Genomic DNA, 18,829 nt, shown 5'->3' on the forward strand with positions numbered 1-18,829 from the left:
ACCTTCTTAAGGTGCTCTGGCTCCCCGGGGACTCTTTTGGCCGGAGCACCTGAGGCAGACCACACCAGAGGGTAAAGTACAATTACTTTAACACCATTACTTAGATTTAAATGCACTTTTACTTTTACTTATTTCCTTTTCTTTTACAGGTAACTTCAATCTGCACAAACATTTTCAATAAACATTTCTAAAACTTTGTTTCAGTTCCTCATTTTACCTTTTAACTTTAAAAGTAATGGACTGGCTACATTACAGAGTACAAGTCAGAGTACAAGTCAGAGTACAAGTCAGAGTACAGGTCAGAGTACAGGTCAGAGTACAGGTCAGAGTACAAGTCAGAGTACAAGTCAGAGTACAAGTCAGAGTACAAGTCAGAGTACAAGTCAGAGTACAGGTCAGAGTACAGGTCAGAGTACAGTCAGAGTACAAGTCAGAGTACAAGTCAGAGTACAGTCAGAGTACGAGTCAGAGTAGTCAGAGTACAGGTCAGAGTACAAGTCAGAGTACAGGTCAGAGTACAAGTCAGAGTACAGTCAGACAGTACAGTCAGAGTACAAGTCAGAGTACAGTCAGAGAGAGTACAGTCAGAGTAGTCAGAGTACAGAGTACAGAGTCAGAGTACAGGTCAGAGTAGTCAAGTCAGTCAGTAGTCAGAGTCAGAGTAGTCAGAGTACAAGTCAGAGTACAGAGTCAGAGTCAGAGTACAAGTCAGAGTACAAATTGGGTGGTAGTAGTTCAGTTGGTGGAGCATTCGCCCACTGATCTGAAGGTTGCTGGTGTGATTCCAGCTCCCACAGATGAATGTTGTCGTTGTGTCCTTGGGCAAGACACTTAACCCACCTGCCCACAGTGTCTGTGTGCACTGGTGTGTGAATGGGTGTGTGGTTCCTTGTTGTAAAGTGTTTTGAGCCTTGAAAGTGGAAAAATGTGACCATTTACCAGTATGAGTAACTGTATTCAGTTACAGTTACTGTTTCAGTGAGTGGTAATTGGATTACAGTTACTTTGTTGAAATAAATGGATTACACAGAGGGATTTAACTGTTTTCACATTTGGAGCTAAATCCCTTTTTCTTTTTTTTTCTTTTATTCAGTAATTCCACTCTTTGCTAGAAACTAAACCAGGTCTAAACCAGGTAAACCAGGACTAAACCAGGACTAAACCAGGACTAAAACCAGGTCTAAACCAGGACTAAAACCAGGACTAAACCAGGACTAAACCAGGTCTAAACCAGGACTAAACCAGAACTAAAACAGGACTAAACCAGGACTAAACCCAGGACTAAACCCAGGTCTAAACCAGGACTAAACCAGGACTAAACCAGATCTAAAACCAGGACTAAACCCAGGTCTAAAACCAGGACTAAACCCAGGTCTAAAACCAGAACTAAACCAGAACTAAACCAGAAAACCAGAACTAAACCAGGTCTAAACCAGGACTAAACCAGGACTAAACCCGGAGTAAAACCAGGACTAAAACCAGGTCTAAAGCAGGACAATGGAAATGTAAATGTAAATGTAAATGTAAATGTAAATATTAATATAAATGTAAATGTAAATGTAAATGTAAATGTAAATGTGATCTACAGTTGGAGTTTCGTAGGTTCCGTGTTTGTCTCATTTGAATAAAACCAGTTTGAAATGTTATTTTTATTCTGGTGAAAAAGTGACCGACGTTGAACTGAACATCTGAACAAACAAAGACTCAGGAAAAGTCTGAGCTTCTGTTTGACAAACTCACGTCAAGTTTTATATCGTCAAGTTTGAGTTTGAAAAGACGAGACGCTGGTCTAAACCAGGTCTAAAAGACTAAACCACTAACATAAACCAGGTCTAAACCAGGACTAAACCAGGTCTAAACCAGGACTAAACCAGGTCTAAACCAGGAATAAACCAGGTCTAAACCAGGACTAAACCAGGTCTAAACCAGGTCTAAACCAGGTCTAAACCAGGTCTAAACCAGGAAACCAGGTCTAAACCAGGTCTAAACCAGGACTAAACCAGGTCTAAACCTAAAACCAGGACTAAACCAGGACTAACCAGGAAATAAACCAGGTCTAAACCAGGACTAAACCAGGTCTAAACCAGGTCTAAAACCAGGTGTAAACCAGGTCTAAACCAGGTCTAAACCAGGACCAGGCCTAAACCAGGACCAGGTCTAAAACCAGGTCTAAACCAGGTCTAAACCAGGTCTAAACCAGGTCTAAACCAGGTCTAAAACCAGGTCTAAACCAGGTCTAAACCAGGTCTAAACCAGGTCTAAACCAGGACTAAACCAGGTCTAAACCAGGACTAAACCAGGTCTAAAGCAGGTCTAAAGCAGGTCTAAAGCAGGTCTAAAAGAGGACTAAACCAGGGCTAAACTAGGACTAAAATCAGGATTAAAACCAGGTTTAAAGGCGGTCTAAACAAGGACTAAACTAGGATTAAAATCAGGACTAAAAGAGGACTAAACCAGGGCTAAAATCAGGACTAAAACCACGTCTAAACCAGGACTAAACTAGGACTAAAACCAGGTTTAAAGCAGGTCTAAACAAGGAATAAACTAGCATTAAAATCAGGACTAAAGTAGGGCTAAAACCAGGTCTAAACCAGAACTAAACTAGAACTGAAACCAGGACTAAAAAAATAAATACAGAGAAATCAGTTTGAAACTTCTCCTGTCGTTTACTCACCTGAACGTGAGAAAAAAATGTGTTTTGGTGTAAAAATGAGACGTTTTCTGTGGTTTCGGTTCAGGGATCTTCAACTTTTATTTTCCGGTGATTATTTTTTACAGAACAACAACACCAAAGATCTTATTTAGTTTTTGAGAAAACTAAATATGACAGAAAATTTCCCCCAAAAAATAATTATTTCACCTCATTTTTGGAGTTAAAACTTTAATAAATCAGGCTTTGAATTAACCTGTTACCACCCGCCTCATTTTGGTGTGTGCACAATGGTAAGACATACCCAAATGCCATAGCTTATTAAAAGAAAACCTTAGAACCCACATGCTTGTGTGAGGCACCATTTTAAAGCTTAGGCCTTTTAGTTTCTGTAGATATGTACATGAAGACTGTGAGTGCTGCCTAACCTACAGTACAGTCAATTAAAATTGAAAAAAAATTGTATTTTTTTGCTTCGAAAAAAAAAATATAGAAAAAAATAAAGGCCTTAGCTTGGTCATACTTCATGCTAGGCATTTGTGACTCACTACACTCATTGTTCAAGTTGTTGGCAACAACTGTGTAGAATTTCAGATCTCTAGGACAAAGGGTTTTGATGCTGTGAGCCTTTGTGTAAACAAAATGACAATTCGGCACAAGATTGCCAAATTTGTGCCAAAATAATAATAATAATATAAATAATAATAATCATTGTTATTATTATAATACTAATTCTTCTGAGCTTTAGGCATGTTTTCTCAAGAAAAAAAACTAAAAGTAGCCAAAATTGTCTTCCAAGTGGCTGTTCTGCTACTACTACTGCTGCTCTCTGTGTCTCTCTCCTGTTCCTCTCGGCTGCGCGTATAAACCAAGCCCCCAGGTTCCAAAATGGCCGCCCATTCAAGTCAATGGGCTGAGCTCAATGGCGCATGATCCCAGATTAGCCTAGCATGGCTAGGTACTTCCGGTGGCTGTGGGCCGACCGAGCATGCGCAGTAGTGCTCTTTTCTCCCACGGGCACACGCGAATGCACGCGACCACACGCACGGAGCGCGGGCTCGTGTATCACGTGATCGCTTTGACCAATCAGAGCGAGAGGAACGAGAGCGGAGCCGGAGCTAACGAATATAAAGCGTTTTTTTTAAGACAACTGAAGGATTTTGAGCGAGAAAAAGTTTATGATCTAAAAATAGGTAAAAATCGCCACAAAATCCGACTTTTTTGAAAGTTGTAGGTGCCCTGTCAGCCGAACACGAGCAGGTTGTGATTACATTGCCTCTATGAGAAAAATCTTCTTTCGGCCCATGGGATTTTTTCGACTGTAGAACCACTGAGTGACACTACGTCAACTCGAGGCAGCGACAAGCAGCAAAACTGTATCCAGTTATTTTAATAGATCCATGGTATAAACACAGGGTCCGTTTCCAATACAATCTGAATGTCCCACCCACCGTTTGAAAGCTCTGGTGATTGGCTAAAACAATATGTCAATCACTTTCTGGAAGATCCAATGACTGAAGAGATTTCCCGTAAACAAACTGATGACGCGTGCGTAAAGCCAGGAAGTACGTGAGTGCGTTAGTTTCTTCAGCGGCTTGTCCCACCTAAACCCCGCCACCGACAACAGCGGGGAGGGTCTCATTTTGAAGCTAAGAGTGTGAGGAAAACAAGCGCACCCAAGAGCGGGAGAGAAAGGGAAGTGAGAGCGGGAGAAGAGGCGGAGAAGAGACAGAATATTTTCATTCACGGATTCATCCACTCATACGGACGACGATTTTCTGGATTATTTCCCCACATGGAATTATTTTTTGGAAAAACAACTTGATATTCTTTTTCTGTGGATTATTACGGATTTATTGAGTACAACTTTTCATGGATTGAACGCGTTTTGGACCGACAGAACCGCTCAAAGGTAAGAAACGCGTATCTTATTCTTTGTTTATGATGTGAATTTTTAAATTCACATAAATTCGGGCTCGTTGTACGGCATAAAATGAATGATATGGTTGTTTTATTGATAAATTAAGCTTTCAAACGATGTATGGCCAGTAGTGAAAACAATAATGAAGGTGAATATACAGAGTGAACATTTTTTATTGGAAAATCGCCCGCCGGCGGGTGGATGGATGGTAAGTGGTTTTAAATAACAAAAAATCCATGAGCCTTTACTAGTCTATGTATGTTTTTTATTTATTTATTTTTTGTTTTTTTTTGTTTACTTTACTGTTTTAGTTTTAAATTATTGATATTTGTGAAAAATGACTCTTAGTATTAATTAATATCAGATTTTCTACATGAGACACGGACAGAGAATCTGAATCTGTGTCGCTCGATTGTTTTTTAAAATAAAACCAAAAATAAGAAAACTAAAAAAAACATTATTTGTCTCCAAAACCAAAATGAAAAAACAGATCATGATTTGTTTTTTCATTTTTCAATTTTGTGTTTAAATGAAAAATGAAAAAAAAAAAACGGATAACGGACTAAACCAGGACTAAACCAGGTCTGGAACCTGACCGAGACTGAGATCAGGACTTAGACCGGGAACAGGACCAGGACTAGGACCAGGACCAGACCATGATTGAGACCGGGATCAGACCAGGACTGAGACCGGGACTGAGATCAAGACTTACACTAGGACCAGACCAAGACTGAGACCAGAACTAGGACCAGGACTGAGACTGGGACTGAGACCAGGACTGAGACAAGGATTGAGACGGGGACCAGGACTGAAACTGGGACCAGGACCAAGACCAGGACTGAGACCAGGACCAGACTGTAACTGAGACCGAGACCAGACCAGGACTGAGACCAGGACTGAGACCGGGACCAGACCATCACCAGACTGGGACTGAGACCAGGACAATACTGTGACTGCGACCGGGAATGAGGTCGGGACCAGACTGGAACTGAGACTAGGACCAGACTGGAACTGAGACCGAGATCAGATCAGGACTGAGATCAGGTCCAGACTGAGACTGAGACCAGGACTGAGACCGGGACCAGACCAGGACCAGACTGAGACTGAGACCAGAACCGGGACCAGACCGGGACTGAGATCAGGACTTAAGACTAGGACCAAACTGGAACTGAGACCGGGACCAGACCTGGACCAAACCGGGACCAGACCAGGACCAGACCGGGACTGAGACTGGGACCAGACCTGGACCAAACCGGGACTGAGGCCGGGACCAGACCAAAACCAGACCGGGACCAGACTAGTCCTGGTTCAGTCCGTCATCCGTTTTTTCCATTTTTCATTTAAAAACAAAATTGAAAACTGAAAAAGTGAATCATTATGAGTTTTATTCATTTTGGTTTTGGAGACAAATAATGAAGAAAACTGTTTTTTTTTGTTTGTTTGTTTGTTTTCTTATTTTTGGTTTTATTTTGAAAAACAAAGGAGTGAGACACAGATTCGTCTCACACACCGGTGTGTTTCAGAACATGTTTACACTCGTCTGAGGGTTAAACTCTTTAAATCCTGGAGGAGAGTCACGTCTGGGGGCGACATTCACAACCAGAAGAGCAGGTTTTAAATGAGTCTTATGTAATTTTGGTCGTTATTTGTTATTTTTTTAATGAATATCAAACGATTTATTGAACAATCCCTGAGAACCGGAGCGACCTGATCTCCCACAATCCTCTCTGTTCTGTTTGCTCGGGCTCGTCCGATTAAAGGGCCGTGTGCAGAAGTGAAGAGCCGTGTGCAGAAGTGAAGAGCCGTGTGCAAACGTCGTCGTCTCACTGGGCGCGGCTCGTCTCGTGTGACGGAGCGAGAGTGAAGCTCCGCGGACGAGGGGGAGTAACAGATTACATGTACCGGAGTAAAGTAATCAGAGTACAAATGATGAGTAACTGTATTCAGTTACAGTTACTGTTTCAGTGAGTGGTAATTGGATTCCAGTTACTTTGTTGAAATAAATGGATTAAACAGAGGGATTTTACTGTTTTCACATTTTGGGCTAAACCAGGTCTAAAATCAGGACTAAACCAGGACTAAACCAGGTCTAAAATCAGGACTGAACCAGGTCTAAAATCAGGACTAAACCAGGACTAAACCAGGTCTAAAATCAGGACTAAACCAGGACTAAACCAGGTCTAAACCAGGACTAAACCAGGACTAAACCAGGTCTAAACCAGGTCTAAACCAGGTCTAAACCAGGTCTAAACCAGGACTAAACCAGGTAAACCAGGACTAAACCAGGTCTAAAATCAGGACTAAACCAGGACTAAACCAGGTCTAAAATCAGGACTAAACCAGGTCTAAAATCAGGACTAAACCAGGACTAAACAGGACTAAAATCAGGACTAAACCAGGTCTAAAATCAGGACTAAACCAGGTCTAAATCAGGACTAAACCAGGTCTAAACCAGGTCTAAACCAGGACTAAACCAGGTCTAAACCAGGACTAAACCAGGTCTAAAACCAGGACTAAACCAGGTCTAAACCAGGACTAAACCAGGTCTAAACAATGACATTAACAGTAGGTGGACAGACTTTAAAGCAGCAGTGATCTCATATAAACATTTCTTCTATCAATAATATTTTTAATTTGGTTCAGTAAAGTCTGTTTTTTTTTTTTTTTTTTTTTTTATGTTTTCCAGACTTTTTTTTCTGGGGACCCATATTTTAAAAGTCACAAATCTTCATGACCCAAGTCCATAGACATTTTATTTGTAAATCTCAAAATAAATTTGTGACCATTATTGAACATTAAAGAGGATATTTTATTGTTGATTCTCTAAACAATTAGAATTCTCGTATTTTCCAAAAGTGTTAAATAAAAATAAACTCTACAACAGATTTTACTCAAATAAACCCTGAAAAAATGTTCAAGTTGATTCTGTGAGAGTCGATTTTAACTCTCCACTTTTTGCCGTTTTCAGTAGATAATTAAAATTTCAGCAACTCAAATTCAGAATAAAAATAATTTCAGATTTTCAGAGGTCAAAAAATTCAAAGTGAGAAATTTAGCGATATTTCTAATTCTAAATCTGATTAAATAAATTATCTTCCATAAATTCCTCAACGTCTCTGCTGCTGATCCTGAATCATCTGTCAAATATTTTTGGTACAAAGGAAATAATGAGTGAGTGTTTTTGTCTGAGCATCAATGAGCACGACACAAATCCCGCAGTGGAGCTTTATTCACATTCAGATCACATCCACATAAAGTAAAAACATAAACACAACAGCTCAGGGATAAAAGGAATGTCCAGAGTTTATGAAGCAAATCTGGAAAAGAAAAGAGACACAACGTGACAGATACAAGAAAAATCTACAAAAAAAAAAATAATAATAAAAAATTAGAGTTTTATATATAATTATGACACACTTCCGGTTTATAAAATATATAAAGTGGTGATTTCCTTAAAACATTCGAGCTAAAAGTGCAGAGCAGCGAATCAGACAGAAGATCCAGAAGAACGAGAAGCTTCAACACGACGTTACACAACAGAAACAGAGACGTTTGATCAGAGCCTCGTCTCCTCCATGTTCATGTGGAGGATTTACAGATGATTTTATAGATGATTTTAAAGATGATTTTATAGTTTTATAGATGATTTTATAGATGATGTTTTAGAGACACTGATAAACTCTGCAGCTCTGATTGTGTGTGTGTGTGTTTGTGTGTTGTGTGTGTGTGTGTGTGTGTGTGTGTGTGTGTTTGTGTTTGTGTTTGTGTGTGTGTGTGTGTGTGTTTGTGTGTGTGTGTGTGTGTGTGTGTGTGTGTGTGTGTGTGTGTGTGTGTGTGTGTGTGTTTGGAGTGAAAGATCAAATATTCAGTTTATTTACAAAAATGATGTTTATACACACACACACACACTCCTCCTCCTCCGTCCTCAGGCAGAGTGCACACACACAAACATCTTCTCGTGCTCCTCCCAGTAGTGCAGCTCAGGGCTGAAGCTGAAGGCACAGGCCAGATCTTTGGTCTTGATGGTGTGGACCACACAGTCTCCGGGCAGATCCTCGAAGAGCAGCTCTGCCGTGGACTTCACGGAGATCTTCTTCTGGCTCTCGATGATCTGAGAGACTCGTCCTCTGTCCACGGGCTCCGGGGACGAGCTGTAGGACACCACCACGTTCAGGCCGTCGTCGGAGCTCGGCACCTGGAAGCGGCTCTTCCCTGTGGGGCAGTGGAAGTTCTTCTTATTGGCCAGAAGACCTTTGGGGGAGCGGAAGACCCTGACGGACCAGGACACCCAGTCGTACCTCTCCTTGAGCTTGTCCAGGATGGCCTGGGCGAGCTCCTGGCAGGTCAGGCCCGGCTGGTCGCGCACCAGCCTCCGAGAGTCCTGCTCGGCCAGTTTGGGGAAGCTGTCGATGCAGTCCTGGATCAGCGCGTCCATCCTCTTCTGCACGTTCTTCATCTTCTCGCTCCACTCCTGCAGGATCTTCTCCTCCTCTCCATAGTCTTTGAGCGCCGCGTGGCCCACGAGAGCGATCAGACCTACACAGAAGAGCTTCTTCATGCGTGCACAGAAGACCTCCATGACCCTGCGGTTCTTCTCCTCGTAGTTCATGACGATCTCCAGCACAGACTCTCCTGAGAAGTTGTCTCCAGTCACGGCGTTGTACAGCGTGTGCAGGTTCTTATCTCCTCCGGTTTTGGAGAAGTGATCCAGGAACTGCTTCTTCTTGGCCTCCTTGAACTTGGGCTTGGCGTTGAGGATGTCCATGTACTTCCTGAACTGGTTGGTGATGTTCTCCTCCACAGAGAAGTAGGCGGCGTCCACCCCGCTCCTCTTGACCTCGTCGTTGATGCGCTTGACCTGCTCGGACACCACCTCCAGACGCTCGCGGACCTTCTGGAACTGCTCCTTCATGTAGGTGGCCTCTTTGCTCTCCACGTTGTCCAGGGCCAGTTTGACGATGGGCGCGGCGATGGAGAACACGGGGAAGATGTCTCCGGCGATGCTGGCCACCAGCTCGGCCCCCTGCTCAAACACCTCCATGATGTTCTCCACCATGTCCTTCTTATCGGCCACCACCTTCTGCAGCTGCTCCGCCATGTCTGCTGGAGAAGGACGGAGGAGTTAGAAAGCAGGATCCTTCCCTCGTGTGAATGTTGTGCTGAAGTGTCTCGCTGCAGGTTTGAGGAACTTCTTCTGCTGAACCTACAGTGGGACACTTCCAGCTGATTACAAATGTCAGCAGGTGTTCGTGTGCAGTGTCGGGAAGTTTTACTTTTAAAATGTAATCCCCTACAGATTACAGATTACACACACCAAAATGTACTTTGTAACAGAATCCATTAAATTACTTAAAGTGAGTAATGTAATCTGATTACTTTGGATTACTTGATTTGTTGCAGAGAATCAAAGACGAGGAAATCTTCACATAAGAAGTTTTGTCTGATAAAAGAAAATAAAAAGTCCAAGACTTTACTGAACCAAATTAAAAATATTATTGATAGAAGAAGAAGAAACACGTCCACACAGCAGGATTGTGTGTGTGTGTGTGTGTGTGTGTGTGTGTGTGTGTGTGTGTGTGTGTGTGTGTGTGTGTGTGTGTGTGTGTGTGTGTGTAGAGACGTACTTGTGTTGTGTGTGGTCGTTTAGAGCTTGTGGTCGTCTCTGGTTCTTCGCAGACGCTCCTGTGGACAGAGAAGAAACGATTGGCCCCGTCCTCTCCAAGACACACACACACACACACACACACACAGACACACACACACACACAGACACACACAGACACACAGACACACACAGACAGACACACACACACACACACACACACACAGACACACACACACACACACACACACACACACTCCCAGAGCCTACTGTCAATATGTACTCTCAAAAAGTAGTCTCAGAATGTACTTTTAAAACATACTGTCAATATTTACTCTTAAAATGTACTCTCAGAAAGTACTCTGAAAATATACTCTTCAAATGTACTCTCAATATGTACTCTCAAAAATACTCTCAAAAAAGTACTCTTAAAATGTGTTATCAATGTCCATCCATCCATGTTCTTCTTCTTCTCTGGGGTCGGGTCTCGGGGGCATCAGTTTAAACAGGGACTCCCAGACTTCCTTCACCCCAGACACTTCCTCCAGCTCCTCCAGTGGGACCTGAGGTGTTCCCAGTCCAGTCCAGAGACATCGTCCCTCCAGTGTGTCCTGGGTCTTCTCCTCCTCCCGCTGGGACATGAACACCTCCTGAGGGACACGTCCAGGAGGCATCAGAACAGACGTCCTCCCCTCAGACGCTCCTCTCCACGTGGAGGAGCAGCGGCTCTACTCCGAGCTCCTCACTCTGTCTCTCAGGGAGACGCCCGGACGCCCAGCGGAGGAAACTCATCTGTGTCGCTTGTATCGTGGATCTGGTCCTTTCGGTCGCTCATGTCTGTACTATCAATATGTACTTTTAAAATGTACTATCAAAGTGTACTCTCAAAAAATACTCTAATTAGAAAGTACTCTTAAAATGTACGCTCAGAATGCAGTGGGCACGGAGCCGTTGTGGGCACGGAGCCGTTGTGGCACGGAGCCGTTGTGGGCACGGAGCCGTTGTGGGCACGGAGCCGTTGTGGGCACGGAGCCGTTGTGGGCACGGAGCCGCAGCTGTCGGCTCTGGTCGTCGTCATAAAGCTTCATTAGGCAGAGTGCAGCTGTATTGATCAGCTGAGTGGAGACGCTGAGACGCTGGACTCGTTCATCACAGCAGCAGCAGCTCTGAATATGAAGATGTTTATGGATGAAGCTCGTTCCCGTTTCTGACGCATCAGCGGAAACGTGACCAGGTTAAACACGCTGCTTTAGTGCAGACGGACGGTTACTGTACCACATAAATTATTATTATTCAAGAGGCAGGATGGAGCGTCTTAAAGGACCAATATTACTCTATTTTCTATTTTCTCATTTGTTCTGACGTCGTTTCCTCGTCACACACAGATCTGCAGATGTGTTTTGTTTCATTCACACGTTTGACAATAAACCTGCACATTTAGCACAAGTTCTTCTCTCAAACCTTGCAATTTCTATTCTGGTTCTGTCCAGGCCCAGATGAGCTGGAGCTGGGAGTGAGAACCAAGAGCATGAAGAACGGACGCTCAGAACAACATATAACCAACCAAACTGGACTCACGCTTCTGTCCAGATGTTTTACACCACCTCAGAACCAGCTCCTCCAGCACAGAGGACAGGAGCAACCCGCCCGGACCTGAAGTCCACAGCACATTCTTGCTTTTGCCACACAGGTCCAGTGTGCAGAGGACGGCACAGATCAGCACAGACCCGCTCGGACCAGTCCACTGTGCACTGGTCTGGAACCAGAACATGGAGGACAGAGCCTCCAGACCATCTGACCAACGCACTCAGAGGACGACACAAGACCAAAGACCAGACCCCAGCCTCGTCCTGAGGAGCACGACGCTGAGTGTCCTGGGTCTTTAACGCTGTTGCCCAAACTCAGAGCTTCTGCTCTGGGCTGATGTGGTGAGTTTGTACAAAGTTCTTCACGCTGCTGATTTATGAGTTCATGGTGAGAACTTGAGATGAGGACGGGCCACGGTTTTAATGAGGAACATCAGTACTTTTCACAGTTGGAGGTAGCGACGTTTCCCAGAGGAACAGAGGAGCTGAGGAACGTCAGGTTGACCCCAAAATGTGAACTTATTTCTACCTGAAGATAAACATTCACGAAATGTCAATCGGACCAGTTTTGGTTAGTTTATTTTCTACATAATAACAGTTTCATTGGCTGGTGTGGATCAAATAATCAAACTGGTGGTGTGAAAAAGTGTTTCTAAAAAATAAACTAATCACTATTTTAATTTCCTTTACACCCCAACCCGACATAACCCAATCCAATCATGTGCTGTGAGTTTAGTTGCAGATCCATGTATTTTTATGAGAACTTTTCCAAAACAGAATCGTACAAAACAAACGTTGGGCCTTTTTCTTCTCCGTGTTTGGAATGTTGTTTTAGGAATTTGCCCTTTGCCCTTTTCAGTCTCCCCGGTGGATTTCGAGTCTGTCCTGAGGATCAGACCAGACGGAGACGCAGAACCAAACCAGTCGCTTTTTCCACTGAAACCTGGAACTACGACGACCAAACGAAAACCTGTGTGTTTACGAGAAGATCTGAAAAGATCCTGAAGACGACAGACGTGTCCTTCAGTCAGGAGAGTACACAGAGTACACAGAGTACACGAGAGTACGCAGAGTACACGAGAGTACGCAGAGTACACGAGAGTACACAGAGTACACGAGAGTACACAGAGTACACGAGAGTACGCAGAGTACACGAGAGTACGCAGAGTACACGAGAGTACACAGAGTACACGAGAGTACGCAGAGTACACGAGAGTACACGAGAGTACACAGAGTACACAGAGTACACGAGAGTACACAGAGTAATCCACTTCACAATAATTTAATCTGTGTTTGATTTTACGCCAAGAAGAGTCGAGAAGCAGAGGGAGGAGCCAGCGAGGATGAGGACGATGAAGACGACACGGGGAGGACGGAGGGGGACAGAGGGAGGACAGAGGACAGAGGACAGAGGACAGAGGACAGAGGACAGAGACAGAGGACAGAGGACAGAGGGACAGAGGACAGAGGACAGAGGACAGAGGACAGAGGGACAGAGGACAGAGGACAGAGGGACAGGACAGAGGACAGAGACAGAGGACAGAGGACAGAGGACAGAGGGACAGAGGGACAGAGGGACAGAGGACAGAGGACAGATGACAGAGGACAGGGACAGAGGACAGAGGACAGGACAGAGGACAGAGGACAGAGGAGAGAGGGACAGAGGACAGAGGACAGAGGACAGAGGAGAGAGGGACAGAGGACAGAGGACAGAGGACAGAGGACAGAGGACAGAGGGACAGAGGACAGAGGACAGGAGAGTGGACGAGACTTTGGAGAAGGACTGAAGAGAGTCTCCAGGGGACGAGGACAACATGATGAAGACAGAGGAGCACAGAGACTCAATCATGGACCAATCTGGGACTGAACCAGGACTGAACCAGGACTGAACCAGGACTGAACCAGGACTGAACCAGGACTGAACCAGGACTGAGGACCAGGGACCAGGACTGACCAGGACTGAACCAGGACTGAAACAGGCTGAACCAGGACTGAACCAGGACTGAACCAGGACTGGACCAGGACTGGACCAGGGACCAGGACTGAACCAGGACTGAACCAGGACTGGACCAGGACTGAACCAGGACTGAACCAGGACTGAACCAGGACTGAACCAGGACTGAACCAGGACTGAACCAGGACTAGAGGTCAGGGTAAAATATAGTTTTTAACACAAAAAGTGTTATTTTAGTTAAGTTAATTCAACTTCTCCTAGTGTTAATTTGGCAACTCCCACCATCACTTCAAACTCCCGCCAGAGTTTGAACCAGTTTGAGTGTAAAAATAAACTCCTCTGCACTCGAAGACAGAATGTGTTGTTTTCTTACACATTTAATGTGTAGAAAGACAAATAACAAATGTTGTGTCAGTTTCTGCAAATAAAGTGTTGTATGATTTCACTTCTACAGAAATCCCTCAGAATATGGACAATATTATTCTCTCTTTTCATTTTCTTTGCACAATTTTATTTACACCAACCCGGGTGAGTCTAAAAAGTGTTTAAATCGAGTTAGAAAAGTTGGTATCGTGACATTATTTCATCCTCGTTACGTCGTCGTCTTTATGTTTCTCTTCCTTTGTCCATTTTGTCCACTTAAGTCTCCAACCGTCCAATAAATCCAGACAGACAGAAATCCTCTCTGACCGCTCCGCCCGACCACACACACACACACACACACGCACGCACGCACGCACACACACACACACACACACACACACACACACACAGCACAAAACCAGGCGCGGTGTTAATGTGAGTCTGATGGGAAACGTATCGACCCGAGCTGAGGAAAAACGACTTTAGAGCTCGTGCGGACGCCAACAAACACGTCTACACACACCGCAACACAACAACACAACAACACACAACACTACACACTACAACATACCACAACACAACAAACACGTCTACACACACCGCAACACACAACAACACACTACAACATACCACAACACAACATAACACCACAAACACATCCACACACACCGCAACACAACAACACACAACACTACACACTACAACATACCACAACACACAAACACGTCCACACACACCGCAACACAACAGCACAACAACACACAACAACACACAACACTACACACTACAACATACCACAACACCAACAAACACGTCCACACACACCGCAACACAACAACACACAACACTACACACTACAACATACCACAACACAACAAACACGTCCTCAAGCACCACAGTAGAACACAACAACACAACAACACAACTCTAACCTACACAACACAACACAACTGTTTCTCTGTGAAGTTGACTCCATCAAACACAAACTTACAGAAAAAACTATTTCTACCGTCGTTTTGTGCTGCAAAACGTTTGGTTTGTGCTGTTTTAGTTTTGGAGATTTGAATGATTCTTGAACAGGTCAAACTGGAGTCAGACGCGGCTCTAAAACAACACAAAATAGAGTCAGTCGTTTGTGTTTCATTTGTGCTGTAAAAGTTCAGTTTGTGTGATTCTGGTTCTTAAAATATTCACAGTTTTATTTTGGTTCGATGACGTCGTCCAGCCTCAAAACAACAGAAAATTAAACCAAACATTTGTATTTGGTTTGTGCTGTTTTGTGTGTGACTGTTTATTTCTAAAATTATTCATTATATTTTTTGTGTAAATTATATTTTGGTCATTTCCATTCAGCTGACGACAGCGACAAAACTCATGAAGAGAATCGACCTGAATCTGTGGAAAAGTCTGGATCTTTAGTCATTTGCTTTTTATTCATATTTTTATAATAACTCAGACTTTTCCACAGACTCGGGTTCGTTCTCTTCACGTGTTTTGTTAAAGTCGCTGTCGTCAGCTGAACGGGAATGACCTCATATAATCTCCACATAAATAATAATGAATCATTTTAGAAATAAACTCACACAAATGAAAACAGTCACAAAAAAAACAGTTAAGATAAGATTTAAGACTCTTTTTTCTGCTCTTTTTCATTCATTTCTTGTATATTTGATGTTGTGACACTGTTGATGTCTTTTTATACTTAATGAATGAAATAAATAAACAAATAAATAAATAAAATGTTCTGTTGTTTTGAGGCTGTTTCACATTTTGACTCATGAACCCAAAATAAAACTGAATATTTGAAGAACCAGAATCACACAAACTGAACTTTTTGCAGCTCAAACGAAACACAAACGATTGACTCTATTTTGTGTTTTTTATTTCATTTTGAAGTTTCCTGGAGGCTGTTTGACCCCAATTTGACCTGTAAAAGAATCATTAATATAAAACCGTAGAATTTGCCGTGTTGTTTGTGCACATGGACCGTGACCTTTGACCTCATCTCATGTTATAAACTGGACTGGTCTGTTTGGTTCTGGGTCTTTTGGACTTGTTCTCAGTCGATAAACAGAGAGACACGTTTGTCTTTCTTCTCCAAATTAGGGACGGGCATTCGATTATCGATTAATCATGAACGTTTTTATATTAAAATGATCATCATTATTATTACTATCTGCACTAATCTGCATAAATAAATTCAACTTTACGACATATAAACATAACGACTCTAGATCCACATCAGCTGTTTGACATTATAATGTGTTTAATTCAGTTTTGTTCAAATCTCACAGAAACAAAACTTAAAACCACATCACTAATTTACATAAACTAAGTGAAGATAAAACTCCAGCTCTTGTGTCGCTGATGTGGTTCAACTTGTGTTGGATTAAAAGACATGACTCAGGTGAATACAGGTCAGTGTGACCAGATTTGTGTTTGTCAAAACCAGGACAGCGTACGGGGGGAGGGGGGCGGGGCCTCGTCATCCACATTGAGCGACTCTCACCTGGAAAAACTTTTTCCCACTGGACACAGAAACATATGTGCTGCTTTATCCACTGTGCACATGGACTCACACTTGTCCCAACGCAACGGAAAGTGTGGAATTTCTTCTACAAATCCTGGTTAAATCCACATTTGTGCTTCGGTTCGTTACAGACTGACCCACTGTTTGTGTCTCGCTCCTTCTGATGCAGAGACACATGTACACACCTGTTTGGTCACGACACACAAACATACATTCAGTTTGTCCATTAAAATCAACGGAATCAATGAAATTCTTAATGATCAATTATCGATTAATCGACTAATCCTGCCCATCCCTAGAACAAATATTCCTTCTCTAATTCTCTGTTAATTTGATCTGCTACAACAGGATCTCCAACATTTTTCCTCCAGTGAGATACTTTTACAAAAACAAAACACCAAAGTCAGAGTGACCAGATTTTCAAGATTCCAAACTGCGACACGACTTTTACAGTTTATAAACTCATCGTCATTCGGACGATCTGAACACATCAGGTCAATCTGGACGAAAACGCAAACTGCTTCAGATGAGCTGGTTCTGTTTTTTCTCGTTTAAAAGAGTCAGGCCCTGCTCCTGTAAAAGCCAGCCCCCCCTCCTGAGCCGCAGCAGAGTGTGGAGCTGCGTCTGTCCCTGTGGTCAGAGCTCCTGTGTCCAGCTCACGAGCGCTTTAATGGACTAATATGATTTGACCACCGCTCCTGAATCCTGCTCCAACATCTCTCCCTCTCCTCCTCTCCTCTCTCTCCTCTCTCCTCACTCTCTCCTCTCCTCTTCCTCTCTTCTCTCCTCTCCTCCTCTCCTCTCCTCTCCTCTCTCTCCTCTCTCCTCTCTCCTCCTCTCTCCTCTCTCCTCTCCTCTCCCTCTCTCCTCACTCCTCTCCTCTCTCCTCTCTCCTCTCCTCTCCTCCTCCTCTTCCTCTCTCTCTCCTCTCCTCTCCTCACTCTCTCTCCTCCCTCCTCTCTCCTCTCCTCTCTCCTCTCCTCTCTCCTCCTCATCCTCTCCTCTCTCCTCTCTCTCCTCATCTCCTCTCTCCTCTCTCTCTCTCTCTCCTCTCTCTCTCTCTCCTCTCTCCTCTTCCTCTCTCCTGTCTCCTCTCTCCTCTTCTCCTCTCCTCTCTCCTCATTCCTCTCTCTCCTCTCCTTCTCTCCTCATTCCTCTCTCCTCTTTCTTCTCTCTCTCTTCCTCTCTCCTCTTTCCTCTCTCCTCTCCTCTCCTGTCTCCTGTCTCCTCTCTCCTCCAAAACTGTAATAATCCTGTTTTAGTCCTGTTTTAGACCTGATCTAGACTTGGTTTAGTCCCGGTTTAGATCAGAATGGTCAAAAACAGAAACATTTGAGACATTTTTTTTTTTTTTGTATAAAATTGGGACACATCAGTGGTTTTTGGTTCAATCTGCTGGGACAGGAGACACAGACTCAAAACTGGGACTGTCCCAGGAAAACAGGGACGTTGGTCTGGACTCTCTATTCAGCGTCACAAGAAAGTTTGATATATTTATAAAACACAAACCTTTATCCGTGTTTTAGTGCACAGAGTTTGGCATTAATGAGTTGGAAATCTTTGGCGAGTTCCTGGGAAGAGGGTGGAGCCTCTTGAGCCACAGTTTCTCCAAAACTAAAGCAGCACAAACGAATTTTTCGCAGCACAAACGACTGACATTTAGTTTTTGTGCAGGTTTGTGTTTATCGGGGGCAAACTTCACTTCAGCCCTTTAACTCGAGCACAGAGAGACAGAGTGAGGGAGTCGGTGCGTGCGTTACGTCGCTTCGCACTTCCTGGAGAGAAGTTTGATCGGTGACGCACAGTTTGGAAACCAACGCCCCGTGACAAAAGTTCACATTTAGATCGAAACTGTTTTTTACCGACCCACGTAACGAGACACGAGGCGAGATTGTGTTAAAATGTCATAAAACGTGATGATTCTGGGTCAGAGTGAAAGTTCTTTGAGAGTTGAACGCGGAAAAGGAGAGAAAGAGAGAGAGAAAGAGAGAGAGAGAGAGACGGAGGTTTACGCAGCAGTCCGTCGTTACGCACGGGACTCTCTTGGACACACGCGGAACACTCGCGCTTCTTTCACGTAAAGCGTGACGGTCCGGGTCAGTGTCCGGTCCCAAACTCACCTCCCGCAGCCCGAGCAGAGCCTGGACGCGCGCCGTGTCTGTGCCGTGTCCACGGGTCACGTGGTTCTCCTCAGACGAGGCCCGTGGGCGCGACGCGAGACGA

The 18,829-nt window shown here is 43.9% G+C and overlaps 1 protein-coding gene across 3 annotated transcripts; it reads right to left on the reverse strand.

Annotated features, from left to right (window-relative positions):
• Positions 1 to 7,782: 7,782 nt before the first annotated feature.
• Positions 7,783 to 18,827, reverse strand: rpz4 (rapunzel 4). Of its 3 annotated transcripts, none has more exons than XM_020917822.2 (3): positions 18,727 to 18,827; positions 10,196 to 10,253; positions 7,783 to 9,671 (listed from the first exon to the last, which is right to left on the reverse strand). In XM_020917822.2, the coding sequence occupies exon 3, from the start codon at positions 9,667 to 9,669 to the stop codon at positions 8,497 to 8,499; it is 1,173 nt and encodes a 390-aa protein (XP_020773481.2). In that variant the 5' UTR covers positions 9,670 to 9,671; positions 10,196 to 10,253; positions 18,727 to 18,827; the 3' UTR covers positions 7,783 to 8,496. The 3 variants fall into 3 exon arrangements, with proteins under 3 accessions (XP_020773481.2, XP_020773480.2, XP_020773482.2); XM_020917821.2 differs by having other exon boundaries at positions 7,783 to 9,674; XM_020917823.2 differs by lacking the exon at positions 10,196 to 10,253 and having other exon boundaries at positions 7,783 to 9,674; positions 18,727 to 18,748.
• Positions 18,828 to 18,829: the final 2 nt, after the last annotated feature.

The sequence above is a fragment of the Boleophthalmus pectinirostris genome, unplaced genomic scaffold, assembly GCF_026225935.1.
Source record: "Boleophthalmus pectinirostris isolate CB_2022bp ecotype Guang Dong unplaced genomic scaffold, ASM2622593v1 HiC_scaffold_6, whole genome shotgun sequence".
Taxonomy (NCBI): Eukaryota; Metazoa; Chordata; class Actinopteri; order Gobiiformes; family Gobiidae; genus Boleophthalmus; species Boleophthalmus pectinirostris.